The 18,553-nt window shown below is 38.7% G+C and overlaps 1 protein-coding gene across 4 annotated transcripts in view; it reads right to left on the bottom strand.

Moving 5' to 3' along the window:
- The window catches only part of ADGRB3 (adhesion G protein-coupled receptor B3), a 688,563-nt gene that overhangs the window by 410,706 nt on the left and 259,304 nt on the right, over positions 1–18,553 (bottom strand). For all 4 annotated transcript variants that reach the window (XM_029069998.2, XM_029069995.2, XM_039912307.1 and 1 more), the window contains exons 7-8: positions 17,356–17,520; positions 16,857–17,021 (exon numbers count right to left, since the gene is read on the bottom strand). In XM_029069998.2, coding sequence (XP_028925831.1) covers positions 16,857–17,021; positions 17,356–17,520 — 330 coding nt within the window. The remainder of the gene's footprint in view (positions 1–16,856; positions 17,022–17,355; positions 17,521–18,553) is intronic.

The raw sequence follows: 18,553 nt of genomic DNA, 5'->3' as shown, positions 1-18,553 counted from the left end.
ACCAGAGGTGGGGAGCTCTGGGAGAGATGTGTTCATGGAGTCGCTATTGGTTGGAGGCAACTCGACAGCGTAAGACATGACAAGGAGACAGAGATTTGGGGGAATAGCAAGAACTGAGACGTTGGGAACAACAAGGAGCAGAGAAGCAGTGTGGTTTAGTGGAAAGAGCCCAGACTTGAGAGTCAGAGGTTGGGGGTTCTAATCTCGGCTCTGCCCAGCTGTGTAACTTTGGGCAAGTCACTTAACTTCTCGGTGCCTCAGTTACCTCATCTGTAAAATGGGGATTAAGACTGTGAACCCCATGTGGGACAACCTGATTACCTTGTATCTACCCCAGTATTATAACAGTGCTTGGCACATAGTAAGCACTTAACAAATACCATAATCATCATCATCAACAAGAAGTAGTGATTTGCATCTGTGGTTGAAACACCTAGTTCTTACAAAATAATAATAATAATGTTGGTATTTGTTAAGTGTTTACTATGTGCAGAGCACTGTTCTAAGCGCTGGGCTAGACACAGGGGAATCAGGTTGTCCCACGTGGGGCTCAAAGTCTTAATCCCCATTTTACAGATGAGGTAACTGAGGCACAGACAAGTTAAGTGACTTGCCCACAGTCACACACCTGACAAGTGGCAGAACTGGGATTCAAACTCATGACCCCTGACTCCAAAGCCCGTGCTCTTTTCACTGAGCCTCGCTGCTCTCATTAACCCTCCACCTTACTTCAGAAGCATGCTGTTAAACTGTTTTCAGAAGAGATTATAGGCTTGATCACCTTTAGGAAAATTGCACATGACACCATCTGCCCTAACTTGGATTTAAGATGCCAAAAGGATGTCACACCAAATTAAAAGAAAATCAGTTCGTCATTATTACTAGACCAGGAACATATATTGTAATGGATCATGATTTCCTCTCTATCTTCTTTATCTACCTTGAAATGTTCCAACAACATTATCTTCCCTGAGGAAGGAAACCAGATTTAAATTAGTAGTTTTCTCTGTTTGCTAATTAATTTAAGGGTTTTATATTGATGAATTGTCTCGTTAAAGTCTTCATTGCACTTTGCATGCTTGGAATAGTTTTCCAAAGCAATTATTATAAAGGACTAACTTCCTTCTTTTATTTTTTAAAGTAAGATATTTCTTCTTAGATCTGAGTCTTGTCGCCCTCTGGGGGATGTGCTAAGGACCTCTTGAGTAACATCATGATATTTTCAGGAACTCAAAGTGGAACAGGTTCAGAGTTTATGCAGATAGGGTTTCCATACAGGTTTCAGTGGTACAGGATTAGAGAGAGAAAAAAAGAAATGTAAGAAAGGGAGATGAAGAGTGCATGACAGAGACAGAAACACAGACAGATGGAGACAGAATGCAGAATGTTTAGCATTGTCTAGTGGAAAAAGCATGGGTGGGAGGTAAAGGCCCTAAATTCTGATCCCTGCTCTATTGCTTGTCTTCTGTGAGACCTTGGGCAAGTCACTTAATTTATCTGTGCCTCAGTTTTTTCATCTATAAAATAAGGATTAAATACCTGTCCCACTCCAATTTTGACTATGAGTCTCCCATGTGACAGGAATCTTGTCTAATCTGATGGCATCTATGACCATAAATAGTCACATTGTAAGCACTTAACAAATGTCACAAGTATATTCACTAAAAAATAAAAAGTAGAATTAGAGACAAAGAGATAGAAGAGATTAGCTGATTAACAGATGCATAGTCACTGCATATCTACCCTAGCACTTAATGCAGTGCATATCACATATACACTGAAAAAATAATCAATAAATTAATCAATCATAGTTATTGAGTTCTTACTATGTGCAGAATACTGTACTAAGCTCTTGAGAGAACTAATAAAGCAGACATGTTCCCTGCCCATAATGAGCTTACAGTCCAGAGGGGAGACAGGCATTAATATGAATAAATAAGTAATTTATAATATATAATTAAAGATATGTACATAAGTGTTGTGGGGTTGGTGTGGGGCATATATCAAGTGACCAAATGTCACAGATTGACGTGCATAGATAATGCAGAAGGGAGAACGAGCCAGGGAAAACAGGGTTTAATTGCGGAAGGCCACTTAAAGGAGATATGACCTTAGGAATGCTTTAAACACAGAGAAAGTAGTTGACTAATATATATGGAAGGGGATGGAGATCCAGGCAAGGGTGGATGATGGGGAAAGGAGTTGGCAGTGAGATAGATGGGATTGGAGCACAGTGAGTAGGCGGGTGCTAGATGAGTGAGTGTGCAGCTGGACTGTAGTAGATTAGTGAAGTAAGGTAAAATGGGGTGAGCTATATGAGTGCTTTAAAACCAATGTTAGGAGATTTCCCAGATATTATTATTATTACTATTATGATTATGATGATTATTATTAATCACTTGGGTGGGGACAGGCTGACAAAAACACAAGTGCATCTTCATCTTAGGTTATGGGGAGTGGGAAGCAGAGGTAGGGAAAAAAAAGAGAGACTCATTTGAAGCTGCTTCTCCCTCATTATCTTCATTCTGATCTGGTGTTAGTCCACCATTGGCAAAGGCTGTTATTTCAAGATGACCACCCTTCACATAATTCCAACTGTGAAGCGTCTTTGGAGCAAACTACAGAGTTGATAAGCAGAGCAGCCTCAAGATTAGTGGTAGGGAGGGTAGATAGCATTGGTGGCCTGTCATTCTTTCCACCAACCTGTTACACTATTCTTTTTAGACAATGGCCATTTCCACCAGCTCGACTGAAAAAACACATAGGATCTTCCCATCGGCCATTTTTTGGAGATGATGTTTGGGTGGTTATACATATATATGATATTTTCTAAGGTACTTACTATGTTGCAAACACTGTTCTAAGTGATGGGGTAGATATATGTTAATTAGAACAGATACACAGTCCCTGAACCACATGGGTCTCCCAGTCTAAGTAGGAAGGAGAATAGGCAGTGAATCTTCATTTTTAGATTGAGGAAACTGAGATACAAAAAGTTAAGTGACTTGCCCAAGACCACACAGCAGGGAATTGGCAGAGTTAGCATTATAGAATCCAGGTCCTCTGACTTCCAGATCTGTGTTCTTTCCCCAAGGCTATGTTGCTCTTCATTGTTATCCCAGTGCTTACATGAAATTCATTAATCATTAAAAAATCATAATTAGAGAAGCAGCATGGCTCAGTGGAAAGAGCATGGGTTTAGAAGTCTGAGGTCATGGGTTCTAATGCCGGCTCTGCCACCTGTCAGCTGTGTGACTTTGGGCAAGTCGCTTAACTTCTCGGTGTCTCAATTACCTCATCTGTAAAAGGGGGATTAAGACTGTGAGCCTCACATGGGACAACAACCTGATTACCTTGTAACTACCCCAGCGCTTAGAATGGTGCTTAGTACATAGTAAGCACTTAACAAATACCAACGTTATTATTATTACTATTATTAATCCAGACAATGATAGGGTGACATTTGTTTACTATAGGTCGTAAATTCCCCTCTAGACTGTAAATTCCTTGTGAACAGAAAACGTGACTACCAACTCTGCTGTATCTTATTCATTCATTCATTCATTCATTCATTCATTCATTCATTCATTCATTCATTCATTCATCCATCCATTCATTCACTTAATAGCATTTATTGAGCGTTTACTATGTGCAAAGCATTGTACTAAGTGCTTGGGATGTACAATTCGGCAACAGATAGAGACAATCCCTGCCCAGTGATGGGCTCACAGTCTAAACGGGGAGACGGACAGCAAAGCAAAACAGAACAAAACAAAAACGAGACAACATCATCAAGATAAATAGAATCAAGGAGATATACACCTCACTAACAAAATGAATAGGGTAATAAATAATATATACAAATGAGCACAGTCTGGGGGGAGGAGAAGGAGGACGAGCAGAGGGTGAGAGTGAGGGGAGGGGAGGGGGAGCAGAGGGAAAGGTGGGTACTCAGTCTGGGAAGGCCTCCTGGAGGAGGTGGGGCTCTCAATAGGGCTTTGAAGAGGGGCCGAGAGTTAGTTTGGCGTATGTGAGGAGGGAGGGTATTCCAGGACAGCGGTAGGACGTGGGCCAGGGGTCAACGCCGGATAGTCCAGGGGCCAGGTGTGGGATAGGCATGAATGGGACACAGTGAGAAGGTTAGCGGCAGAGGAGCAGAGTGTATGGGGTGGGCAGTAGAAAGAGAGAAGGGAGGTGAGGTAGGAGGGAGTAAGGTGATGGAGATCTTTGAATTCAAGAGTGAGGAGTTTTTGTTTCATGCAAAGGTTGATAGGCAACCACTGGAGGTTTTTGAGGAGGAGAGTGACATGCCCAGAGCGTTTCTGTAGGAAGATGATCTGGGCAGTGGAATGAAGAATAGACTGGAGTAGAGAGAGACAGGAGGAAGGGAGATCAGAGAGGAGACTGACACAATAATTCAGTCGGGATATTATGAGAACACATTTTATCTCACAAGTACTTGGTGCAGTGCTCTGCACACAGTAAATGTTCAAAGAATAACACTGAATTTTGGAATTAATAGTATTTTGCTTTCATAAAGGTCATTTATTAGATTTTGTAGTGGTGGTAAGCAATAAAGAAGAGCTAAATCACATAAGACTGAGCAGAGTTTCTATAAGCTACATTCCTATCTATAGAGTATGCAGTTTTTGAAAAATTTTAGCACTGCTTGAATGACTCATATCTAGTTTTGTGTTCACTATGAACATGTGATATTTTTCCAAACTATCTTCATAAGGCAGCTAAAAATCAGTGGCGAGAAAATTGTACTATTGTTTTATTCCCTTTCACATAGTCCCATAGTAATTTAAAGAATATTCATTTAGCTCCCCGTTAAGGTTCCTGACTACCTAGGGATATTAGAACACAAACACCAAAGAAAACACCACACTATCCCAGGATTATATAGCATTCAATAGAGTCAATTTAACATCTGTTAAATTTTCCCTGCAATATGATCACTCTTTAGAAATGCCATTTAAGAACTGTTCATTTCCAAGAAATGATCATAAATGTGGAGACTGAATGAGAATCATGAATGGATTCTGAATCTGAGATAAATTTTGCTGACACACAGTGAGTGTCAAGGCAGTTGGGTAATTCAAATAGTCCAAATACTGTGCATCTGACAGGTGGAAACTTTATTTCAATCACAAATGTAACTGTTGGTGCATCTTCTGAAAGATTAATCTGATTCTTTTCATTTCTTTCATATCCTTTATCCCTTTCTGGTCAAATTCTCTCTTCCTCTTTACTGCAGTGATCTTAGGTCTGATTCTACCACTTGAGTCATACTATTCTGCTACACAAAGAGGGAAAGCTACAAGTTCTACCATTACTGCTACATAAAACACTTCTCAGCCCTCCACTATTGCAGCTAAGGCCTTGTCCCTTTCCCAGTAATAATGTCGTCAAAAATTTGAAGAATTCTCTATTTTGTAGCTAGAAGGAGGCTTTATTTAAAAGCCATTTGTTCTTATAATGTTATTCTTGTTTCCCCTACTTGGATTTTTACTACACTGAGGATAGTGAAATATTCTGAAATATCTCTATAACCTTTCCTTTTTAAGTCCCTAATAAATGATCATCAGTTTTAGTATCAGTAAAGATTTTTTTGCCTCTGAGTTTCAGCTGGAAAATCACCTGTTCAACAATTGAGGAAGTGGAAATATGGTATTCTTTCATTCAGATAGATCATATGGAGGGCTCAGCTTTGAAGGATAGGAAAAACCCCATTTTAAAACTCCTCCATAACTTTAGCTGGAGTCACAGAATGGAACTATTGTGCTAGCCAAAACTAAGGTGGCATTTATTTAGCAATTAGCTTTTATCCTGTAAAAACTATGTTTTTCTATTTTTTTTTAATGGAAAAAATATTTGGGATTTACACTGATTTGATATGGAAAGTAGTTTTCACACTAAACACCAGAGTTTTATTTGGGAAATGTACTAATTCTGACTAATGTGAAGTCACAATAAGAAAGCCAACAGAGCAATCACATAATATACCATTTTTCCCTGCATATTAGTGTATTTACCACTGGTTCCTTAAAGTGATACCTACAGAAGTGACAATTGCTAAAAATACTGTTAAAAACATGTGAAATATCACTTTTCCAATGTTTTTTGTGGAATGATAAACTGAATTTCCCTTTACCATGGATGAAATTCACCTCTTCCATCACCCAGTGATGGCAATGGCAGAAGTAGCTTTCTGCAAATATCATCAAATACAGTGGACAGAGATCTAGAAATTTTAGCTCTTGTTTCTTTAGAGGATGAATGTTCTCCACCTTTGAGCCATTGAACTTGTGAAGGAAGGAATGCTAACACAGAATATAGTACAGTATAAGAATAAAAAATCTGCATCAATTTTCCTCTTATATCTAATTTACAGCCATTCAACCTTTTAGTCCCCTGTACATTCTAGGTTTCACACCATCTGTACACATGATAGCTATATCAACGCACTATAGAATTGGTTGAAAAAAGTCTCTGTGGTGAATTTGAAATTAAAACACGGACCCATTAACATTAGGTTACATCTTTTGACATTGTGGGTGAGCATTTGTACCTATTTATTGCTTCTTGAACTTGCTCAGTTCCCACTATTGTGACAGAAAGATAGTAGAAGGAATATATTGGAGCATATGCTTTTCCTGCAGGTTATAAACTGGTTCTATAAATACCTTCAGGCCAGTTATTTTATCTGATAATAGCAGATCAATAATGTCTGATAAATATCAGATAAATAATGATCAAATAAATAAATAAACCATATAAATAATATTATTTAAGAAATCAATCTTTTAAGTATTAGGTCATAAATACTGCCATTATAAGGTCAGCCTTAGTGAAGTGTAGAAATGAGAGCAATTGCAGGTGAATTTATTAATTCAATTTCTATCTACATACTCTAGGCCAAAGAGCTCTCTATTTTTTTACCAAATTTTTGTTTGCTTATTTTTTTCTTTTTGCTTTAATTAATGGATAATTTCCTTAAGTTCTCCTATTCATTTTTACATTATAGATTTTACCAGTTATGTTACCAACTCTTTAGTGCCCTCTCTCTTTCACAATCTTATCTACACATTTTACCTCATTGCTAATAACCCTCCTTCCCTGATGAAATTTCCTAATGTTGGTAGAAAAATATTAGCTATTCATTAAAGGATTCTGATTGTCTCGTGTCACTTTAGGCTAACATAGAAGGTGATTTATCATTGTTTTCATTAAGGTTCAAACCAAAGTAATATGTACATTTTTTTTCTTCACTGACAACAGAGGGTCTCTTGGCACTTGATGGATTTGTTTTGCATCCAGACTAAGCGAAGCATAAATGCACTACTGAAATTTATAGTAGCTTCCAGAAACATGAGACAATAATTAAGAATGAACATAATACTGCTCTAAAATACCATAAGAAAGAAATGTTGCTTTAAAATAACATTGCCTGGGCTTGTTTACTGATAAAGAGAGGGAACAGTTTATTAGAAAGTGGTTTGTTCGTTTCAGAATTTCTGCAGTAATTGTCCATCTAAATGGGATTAAAGTTCAAGAAACATCGAAATCCTACAGTCACTACCATCAGATAATAACTACTAACCACTCAAGTGTTCATGACTCAGTGGCAGATTCCTATTCAGGGAAAAAACCAAGTGGACCCAGCTAGTTGTTTTGTGAAAAAGCACTTTTAAAAAGATTGCTATTTTGAGAAGTTCAATTCTCAACCAGCATTACTGAATATGAAGCTAAAAAAGGTATTGATTTCCTACTTGTACAGTTAAGATATCATTAACAAACTATATATGTTTAACAGTACAAGCATTTACAATTACATCGGTCGTTTTAGATTCACAAACGCAAATCACATCTATACACAAGTGCATATTGACAAGAATACCCAGCTCATAAGATTTGTATAGCCTATGACAAAGAGGAAACTTCCTTAAACCAATCTAGGAAAAATTAGATTGTTTCATAAATTGCTATATTACTTCTTGTTCAAGATCTATCTGAACTAGCCTACCCCAGCTAGGAAAGTCTGCAATATACTGCACACCTACTTGACTAAGTCATTGCTCTCCATTCTCTAACAGAAACATGATTAGCACAGTCAATCAATCCACAGTCAATTCCTTCAACAGCTTCTCAGTACTAAGGTGTCTGGACCAAGGCTTATACATCAATCCTCAAAGAAGACTCCATCTTCATAATTATCGACATCATAATTTATAATATTTTCCAATGCATTTTAGTAGTGATAAGTTTTATTTTTTTTTGGTGGCATTATATGGTTGTTATGCAATTGGGATAGTCGGCGGTAAATCACTGTCAATGTCAGGGGTAAGTACGCACGGAAACAATTTGCCTGTGAGGATAAATAGTTACAATTTTTTTCCATCTTATTACTGTTTAAAGACTAGCATCATTCTAGGCAAACTGGAGGCATTTTGTTGATGCAGTTTGCCTAGAATGATGCTAGTCTTTAAACAACCCCAATGAACAATTCATAATGCCTTGAGAGCATGTTCCTTGTAAATACATTTGTAAAATAGTTTGCTAACAGCAGGTGGCAATCTTTGAAAACCCTATTGCAACAGCTCAGTTTTATCTCTCAATTTACAAATGTAAATTGTCTAAAATAACTATCTAAAAAACCTTTGGTATGCTGAGGGATTGAATTATACATTCCACATAAAACATCTTAATTAAATTTTATCTTACTTACCTATAATTTTAACAATTTTGTCCAGGAAAAACGAACGATTTTTATGTTGCACATTTAATGCCATTCAACTTTTTTCAGTTATTTTAAATGACATACACATGTCGTCTTGAACAATACAGTGTAAATGAAAAAATAATGTAATCAATGAAAATTCTGTCTTTAAACATATAATCCTATTTTTTATGAGCAAAATGATATTCTTTGTTTTACATTCAATTCTTTAGATATTTGATTTTGTGATAAAATGTGATGTATTGGTTCATCTACAATTGCTGTTTCAAATCCCTCTCCTTCAACTTTCTCCTGGACCCCCTTCAATCTGGCTTCTGTCTCCTTCACTCCCTGAAACTGCCCTCTCAAAGGTCACCAATGATCTCCAAGGGTTCCTACTCCATCCTAATCCTCTTCGACCTCTCAACTGCCTTTAACACTGTGGACCATCCCCTTCTCCTGAGTACATTATTCAACCTTGGCTTCACTGACTCTGTGCTCTCCTTCTTCTCCTCTTATCTCTCTGGCCATTAATTCTCAGTCTCCTTCGTGGGCTCCTTCTTTCCCTCCGATCCCCTAACCGTAGGGTCCCTCAAGGTTCAGTTCTTGGTCCTCTTCTGTTCCCATCTATATTTATTCCCTTGAAGAACTCATTCTCTCCCACAGCTTCAACTATCATCTCTATGTGATGATACCCAAATCTACATATCCTCCTTTGAGTGCTCTCGCCATCTCCAGGCTCACATCTCCTCCTGTCTTCAGGACATCTCTACTGGGATGTCCTCCTGCCACCTCAAACTTCATTCAATTCATTCAATAGTATTTATTGAGCGCTCACTATGTGCAGAGCACTGTACTAAGCGCTTGGAATGAACAAGTCGGCAATAGATAGAGACAGTTCCTGACATTTGACAGGCTTACAGTTTAATCGGGGGAAACCAGATGTCCAAACCAGAGCTGCTTATCTTCCCTACCTTGTCCTCTCCCAAACATTCCCATTACTGTAGACAGCACAACTAACCTTCCCATTTCACAAGCCATAACATTGATGTCATCCTTGAATCTGCTCTTTCATTAAACCCACATATCCATTCCATCACCAAATGGTGTAGGTCCCACCTTCAAGACATCGCTAAAATCTGCACTTTGCTCTCCATCCAAACCTCTACCACATTAGTACAATCACTCATCCTATCTCACCTAGATCACTGAACCAGCCTCCTTTCTGATCTCCCAAACTCCTGGCTCTTCCCACTCCAGTCCATCCTTCATTCCTCTGCCTGGATTATCTTTCTACAGAAACGTCTTGGGCATGTTACCGTTCTCCTCAAAAATTTCAGTGGTTGCTTATCCACCTCTGTATCAAACACAAAATCCTCACCATTGGCTTTAAATCTCCATGGACCCTCCTACCTCACCTCCTTTCTCTCCTTCTACAACTCACTTCACTCCTTTGGTATTAATCTTCTCACTGTGACTTGATCTCACCTGCCTCACTGCAGCCCTTGGCCCACATCCTACCTCTGGCCTGGAATGCCCTCCCTCCTCAAATCTACCAGACAATTACTCTACCCCCCCTTCAAAGCCTTACCCAAAGGTATCATTTCCATCAAGAGGTCTTCCTAGACAAAACCCCACTTTACCTTACTTCCCACTCCCTTCTGCATCACCTTAACTCACTCCCTTGGCTCTTCACTCCTCTCCCAACCCCACAGCATTTAAGTATAGATCTACAGTTTTATTTCTTTACATTTTTTTACTTGTACTGATGTCTGTCTCTTCCCCTCTAGAATCATTGTGGGCAGGGATTGTCTCTCTTTATTGCAGTATTGTATTTTCCCAAGTGCTCAGTACAGTGCTTTGCACACACTAAGTGCTTAATAAATACAGTTGATTGATGTGTTTTCAACACCCTCTGAATATTAACAAATAGAGCATGCTTTTAGATTATATTGGCATAGATATCTTTACTGACCAGAAACACCTAGAGTTAGATGTCCTTTGTTGCAATAAACTAGAAACCTTCTAAAACTCCTGACCATTCTTTTTTAGACCCTTTTTAAAAAGTATTATTTAAGTGCTTATTATGTGCCAGGGGTAGATATAAGCTAATCAAGATGACACAGTCCATGTCCATGCTTAATTTTGATCTCCATTTTACAGATGAGGTAACTGAGACAGAGAGAAGATAAATGATTTGCCCAAGGTTGCACAGAAGACAGGTGTTGACAGATCCTTTGACTACCAGGCAAATGTTCTTTCCACTAGATCATGCTGCTTCAGCAGGGTTATCTCTCTTATTAATCAGTATACCCCAGCTTTGTTCTTGACTTTTTCTTCTTTAAACCTTTACTCATACACTCCCTCTTACCTGAAACTCCTTCCCCTTTCATATTCAGAGGGCTGGTGTAAGTGGATAATTCTATACAAGCTAGGAGTTAGAGTCAGCGGAATCTTGAAGGAAGCTCAGTAAGGTTATTTGGAAGGATGAAAGAACATAGACTGGAGTCTAGCTGCTGTAGGGATCATAAAAGCAAGACACAGAAGTCTAGTAGAGTGCCTTGAAGCCACTGGCCAGGAATTCCTATGTAATGTGGAGTGGTTTGGGGAGAGAAGAGTGATGTAAGCTGAATGACATTTTAGAAGGACCATCTGAGCTCCAGAGAGTAGTCTTGGAGTGGGAAGAGGCTAGAAGCATGTGGAGAAGCAATAAAGCTATATCATAGTCTTGTCAAGACAAGATTGGAGGCAGTACAAGGTACCAAAGCCTCTACTATTTGGGTGAAGAGTATGAATGAACCTGGGAGTTATTGTGGAGAAATAACAGACAAGTGAGAAAGTTGAAAGATAACTTGTTGAAGACAATACAAAGTTTGAAGCCTTCTGGAATCAGGGAGGATGTTGTTATTGTTTATTATGATGGGAAGATTAGGAGGAGGAAAGTGTGCATGTAGGGAGAATACAAGGAGTTAGGTGTTTTGAGACATTTAACTTATATGGTAGGCAGGACTCAATCAATCAATCCATCAATCAATCAATCAATCAGTCATATTTATCAAGTGCTTACTGTGTGCAAGACACTGTACTAAGTACTTGGGAGAGTATAACAGGCACATTCCATGCCCACACTCCATGTATAAATATGCTCTGTAAGGTTAGAGCTTACTAACATACAGCCCACCCAACAAATGATAGCTCCTGACTTATTTTGTTTTCCTGATTCCATCAGTTAAAACATTAAATCATGGTGGGCAGGGAACATGTTGACCAATTCTCTTGTATTGTATTCCCCCAAGCGATTTGTACAGTGCTCTGCACACAGTGAGTGTTCAATAAATGTCACTGATTTATCTGAAGTCATTGGGAGCAGATGACCTCCTCAGACAAATAAGTGTATAGTGAGAAAAATTAGGATCCAAGAACAGGTTATCTGTGGGATATCCATTGTTAGGTGTAGAAGAGATGCCAAAAAATGAGATTAAGTTGAAGCAGCCCAAGAGCCTCTCTCCATCTTCAAAGCCTTATTAGAAGCACATCTCCCACAAGAGGCCTTCCCCTACAAAGCTCTCATTTCCTATTCTTCTACTCTTTTCTGCATTTCCCTTACACCCTTTATTCACGCCTTTCAGCTGATAACATTTAGCTACATGTCTGTAATTAATTTTATTTATTTATATTTGTATATAATGAATATATATAAATATGCACATGTTAATTTATATATTTACTAAAGAGTGTCAGTCTCCTCTTTAGCCTGAAAGCTCATGGTGATCAGGAAACATGTCTATCAACTCTGTTATATTGTATTTTCCCAAGTATTTAATGCAGTGATTGATTGATTGATCAATAAAGAGACCAATTGGTAAATGACCAAAATTAGATGGCATTTTAATCCTCTTTCTTTCAACTGGTTTGCAGGAAGGCAGGAAGGTATTTACAAAGTACAAGATAATCAGGCTGGACACCGTCACTCCCCACATGGCGCTGACAGTCTAAGTAGGAAGAAGAGTAGATATTTAATCTCCATTTCTCAGATAGGAAACTGAGGATCAGAGAAGTGTGAAGGGATTTGCCCAGGGTCACACAGTCGAGAAGTGGCAGAACCAGGATTAGAATCCAGGTCCTATGATTCCCAGGGCCATGCATTTTCCACTATGTTATGTTGCTTCCCTGTATATCATTTTAAAAGAGGAAGTGAAGTGAAGATAAAAAGAGTTTGTATAAAAATGGAAATTGTGAGATGAAACAATAGAATTCATTCATTTATTCATTCAATCGTATTTAGTGAATGCTTGCTATATTCAGAGCTCTGTACTAAATACTTGGGAGAGTACAGCTTAACAGTAAACAGAAAGATTCCCTGCACACAGGTACAATGGGATCCAGTGAAGACTATTTTAGTATAGAGGAGACTTGAGCATGTTTGAAGCCAAAGAGAAAGGAGCTATTGGAAAGTGAGAGGTTGAAGGTAGCAGTAAGGGAGAGAAATAGGGTGAAAACAAGATTTATGAAAGATTGAAGAGCTAGGGTCTAGGGCACAGACATAGAAAGTAAATATGAGCACAGGCAGGAATTATTATCTGCAAGTGAGCATGAAAGAAGAGAATATTTAGGAGGATATGTGAAGGGGTTTGGTGAGGTGATGGTAAGCCTTGAGGTTTCTATTTTTCTTGATGGTATTGATGCCTGACTACTTGTTTTGTTTTGTTGTCTGTCTTCCCCATTTAGACTGTGAGCTCGTTGTTGGGCAGGGATTGCCTCTATCTGTTGCCAAATTGCACATTCCAAGAGCTTAGTACAGTGCTGTGCACACAGTAAGCACTCAATAAATATGATTGAATGAGGGACTGTCTCTATCTGTTGCCGACTTGTTCATTCCAAGCGCTTAGTACAGTGCTCTGCACATAGTAAGCGCTCAATAAATATTATTGAATGAATGAATGAAGTCTTCATGAAGTAGTTAAAGGTCTGGAATATTTCTGTGAGGATGTGAGTGCAGGTATCACTTAAGAAGACAAAGTATTTTCACTGAACAGGAAGTAGACCTACACTTCAGTAGGTAAAGCTCTGCCACTTGTCAGCTGTGTGACTGTGGGCGAGTTACTTAACTTCTCTGTGCCTCAATTACCTCATCTGTAAAATGGGGATTAACTGTGAGCCTCACGTGGGACAACCTGATTACCCTACCCCAGCTGTATCTACCCCAGCGCTTAGAACAGTGCTCTGCACATTGTAAGCACTTCACACATACCAACATTATTATTATTATTATTAATAAAGGTGAATTTATCACCAGAAACCTTGAGTAACTCAAGCTTCAGTTCTAGGTCCCCTTCTATTCTCCATCTAAACCCACTTCCCTGGAGAACTCATACGCTCCCATGGCTTCAACTACCACCTCTAGGCAATACATCTCCAGCCTTGATCTCCCTGCCTCTCTGTAATCTCACATTTCCTCCTGCCTTCAAGACATCTCTACTTAAATGTCCTGGCATCACCTCAAAATTAACATGTCCAAAATTAAACTCATTATCTTCCCACTCAAACCGTGCCCTCTTCCTGACTTTCCCATCACTGTAGAAGGTACCACCATCCTTCCTTTCTCACCATAACTTTGGTATTATCCTTGACTCCTTAATTCTAACTCTTGTTCAATCCACATATTCAGTCAATTACTAAATCCTGACAGCTCCACCTTCACAACATTGTTAAAATCTTCCCTCTCCTCTCCATTCAAACTCCAAAATGTAAATCCAAGCATTTATCTTATCCTGTCTTGATTACTGTATCAGCCTTCTTCCTAACCTCCTTGCCTTCTATCTCTCACCACTCTATTCCATACTTCACTCTGCTGCCATTTTTCCTACAACAACACTCAGACCATGTTTCCCCACTTCTTAAAAAACTCCAGTATTTGCCCAATCACCTGTGCATCAAACAAAAATTCCTCACTCTCGGCTTTAAAGCACTCAATCACCTTACCCCGCCGTACCTCACCTCGCTACTCTCCTACTATAACCCAGCACACATACTTTGCTCCTCTAACGCTAACCTTCTCTCTGCACCTCAATCTTGTCTTCTCACCACTGACCTTTTACCTACATCCTGCCTCTGTTCTGGAATGCCCTCCTTCCTCATACCTGCGAGGCAATTTCTCCCACCTCCTAACTTCAAAGCCTTATTGAAGGCACATCTCCTTCAAGAGCCCTTTGCTGATTTAGCCCTTCTTTCCTCTTCTTCCACTCTATTCTATGTCACCCGGACTTGCTCTCTTCATTTATGTCCGCTCCCAGCCCCACAGCACTAATTGTATATATCTGTAATTCATTTATTTATATTAATGTTTGTCTCCCCCTCTGGGCAGGGAATATGTCTGTTTATTGTTATATTGTACTCTCCCAAGTGTTTAGTACAGTGCTTTGCTTACAATGAATGCTCAATAAATACGACTGAATAAATGGATGAATATAGGCATCCATTTGTAACACATTACTTTTATTCAATACTGATAAAATAATCAACTACTTGAAACACTTAATATTAAATTATAAGGAAAGGATCTGAGGAAAGGATCCCAAAAGATGTGTAGTAATTTTATTGGTGTTTTAACCTCAGTATATCTCCTTGACTTGAAATTTCCTTGTCTTTCATCTGTAAAATGGAGATTCAATCCATAACTGTTCTCCCTCCTACTTAAACTGTGGTCCCTATGTGGGACAGGGATTGTGTCTGATATGATTATTCTTGTATCTAACCCAGCACTTAGTACAGTGCTTAACACACAGTAAACACTTAACAAATACTAGTATCATTATTATTAGTAGTAGTAATAGTATTATCATTATCATTATTATTGACCTAGTTTCTAATTCTGGCTCTGTCATTTGCCTGCTGGGTGATCTTAGGTAAGTCACTTAACTCAGATTCCTTAGCTGTAAATGGGGGTTCAATGCCCATTCTCTCTCCTATTTAGACTGTGAGCCCCCTGAGGGGCAGGGCCTCAGTCTACTTGACTATTGTTTTTCTACCCCAGGGCTTTGTGCTGTGCTTGGCACATAGTAAGGGCTTAACAAATACTGGCCACGTTACTATTATTTTTAGTAGTAACATTAATAGCACAACTACTACCACTAGTAATAATAGCAATATAAAAATCAAGGTTTCGCAAGCATCTGTGATTAGGCATATAAGGATGTTTTATGTTAAGTCTGACAGTAAGATAGATTGGACAATATTTTTGGCTTTTCCATCTCTCTGACTAAGTCTGTATGTGGCAATTGATCTGGTAATTGAAAAAAAAAAATCCCAACCCAAACGTTTCTTCATTACTTAACAATTTTCAAACTGATTTCTGGCTTCTGCCTGGTGCTCTGTGCTTCAGAACTCTGGACTTGAAGCAATTTAGGTCAGTAGCTGGTAATGATAGATTTAAGAAGGGCAAGTCTGAAAAGCTGTCAATCATGCAGACTGACTGACATCAGAGACCTGGTGTGGGGGGTGGTGCTTCAAGAATACACAGTTGAGATATGGTTCCAGAAACACTGGACTTGCCTATAATAGGTATTAATAGGTTCCTTGCTTTACATTAGCTTGTTTCTTAAATTTAGCTTTTGCCCCAACAATTGATGACAGGAGAGTACATTTTCCCCAAAGCTATTTTCTAAAAATACATCATACCTCATGATAACCTAAGCCATACTTAGAAAAATTTGAAGTCAATAGTTATTTATTCAGTTCATATGATGTAAAATGATTAATTATTTTTTTGGCTGTGAAATCATCCAGATTCATGACAAGAATATTCTATGTTGTGTAAATGGGGACCAAAGCAATGGTGAATTTCAAGGGGAAAAAAAAAAGTTCAGTGCAGAATTTTCAAAAATAATGTATTTGTACTCATTCGATATTCTTTAAAAAATGTAAGTCTGTTGCACAATGCTTCTGTTGTTAAAATCCTTGTTAATATCGCAAATATTTCCAATTTGGACATACCTGACATAGTTTGTTAGGATATATCTATGGCCATGATGTTCTTTGCCTATTTACATTTCTGAAAATTTTAAACCTTGTGTATTTTAAGTTAATCAAAAGCCCACCCAAAAAATGTGAACAAGTTATTTCTGTCATTTCTCACCAGGACATCTTTGTTCACTGCATCTTCTAACTTCCTCACCAGTTCCTTCACATTGTTGCCCAGTTAGTGCTGCACCTTGACAAATCCTTATTCGCCTCTCCCAGCCACCATCACATGACTTTGAGCAACCGCTCCAGTGTCCCCACTGATTCCACTGACCGTTAGCTACAAAAAAGTCATACACACAGAAGTAAGTCCCATGCAGTACTACATAGAGAAACACCAAGTTTGAGGATAATTTTTTTCTTCATATTTCATATCATACTTAAGGTACGGTTAGGAGTAAGCTTAAAAAAGTGAACCACAGTAATGATATTCTGAACATTTTCATTAAAGTACATTTACAAAATTCTTTCAGTAGCACAAGATGCAAATTCAAAATAAAATTCTATTTCAGAATAAATGCTATAAAGTTTATGCTGCTTGCATTATTTTACCTTTATGTCTCTTTGTGTTTAGAAATGCAGGGTCCAGTTGAAGTTTGGCAAGTGTCCCTTACCTGTGCATTCTGGATTGTAGCACTCCCTGCTCTCAGCCCAGGCACCCCTGCATTCAGACCCTCCATGAGCAGCAGCAGTACACTGCCTGCTTCTCTGCTGGGTGCCATTAGAACATGTCACTGAGCATTGACTCCAAGAACTCCACTCTTGCCACTGCCCATCAACTATCAAAAAGCAAAGGAGAGACTGTGTCAGTATGGACAGTAGTGAGGAAGACGCCACCACAAAGACCATATTCAAGAGGAAAGGTGAACTGACTACAACTGTGAAGGAAAATGATCATAACCCAGGGAGAACAAGATAAAGCCCATTAATAACCAAGATTTCCATGAGTAATTCAAAACCGAGTTCTATAACAAAACCAGCCATTTGTGTGGCTCTTTTTACAAATTAAGAAAACTTGATTACTTTTGGAGACTAATAGAGACAGAGTATGGAGTGAACTAACTGTAAAATGATGATGATCCTATTTGTTAAGCACTTATTATGTGCCAAACACTGTTCTAAGTGCTGGGGGGGATACAATGTGATCAGGTTGACCCACATGGGGCTCACAGCCTTAATCCCCATTTTACAGATGAGAGAACTGAGGCATAGAGAAGTTAAGTGACTTCCCCAAAGTCACACAGCTGACAAGTGGTGGAGACAGGATTAGAACCCATGACCTTGACTCCCAAGCCTGTGCTCTTTCCACAGTTCTAAAGTTCTAAATTTACAGATTAGACTGTAAACCCGTGATTAGACTGTTAGCCCGTGATTAGACTGTAAGCCCGTCAAACGGCAGGGACTGTCTCTATCTGTTGCCAACTTGTTCATCCCAAGCGCTTAGTACAGTGCTCTGCACATAGTAAGCGCTCAATAAATACTATTGAATGAATGCTTTTCCAAGTGCTTAGTACAGTGCTCTGCATTTAATAAGTGCTCAATAAATGGGATTGTTGATTGATCGATCCTCTGTGTGAGCTAAGCACTAAGATCTGTACTTGATTTTCATGCCACCCTCAGCACCAGAGCACTGATGTACAAATTCTTACACTCCATTTTTTCCCTATCTGCAATATATTTAATGTATTTTCCCTTCTCTAGAATGTAAACTCTTTTTTGACAGAGATGATATCTACCAACCCTATTGTATTGTACTTTCCTAAGTGTCTAGTACAGAGCTCTGCACAGTGAGTGCCCAATAAATACCATTGA

This window comes from Ornithorhynchus anatinus, chromosome 1 (genome assembly GCF_004115215.2).
Source record: "Ornithorhynchus anatinus isolate Pmale09 chromosome 1, mOrnAna1.pri.v4, whole genome shotgun sequence".
Lineage (NCBI taxonomy): Eukaryota > Metazoa > Chordata > Mammalia > Monotremata > Ornithorhynchidae > Ornithorhynchus > Ornithorhynchus anatinus.
Note: the sequence above shows the minus strand (reverse complement) of the source record. Positions and strands in the feature narration are given on the sequence as shown.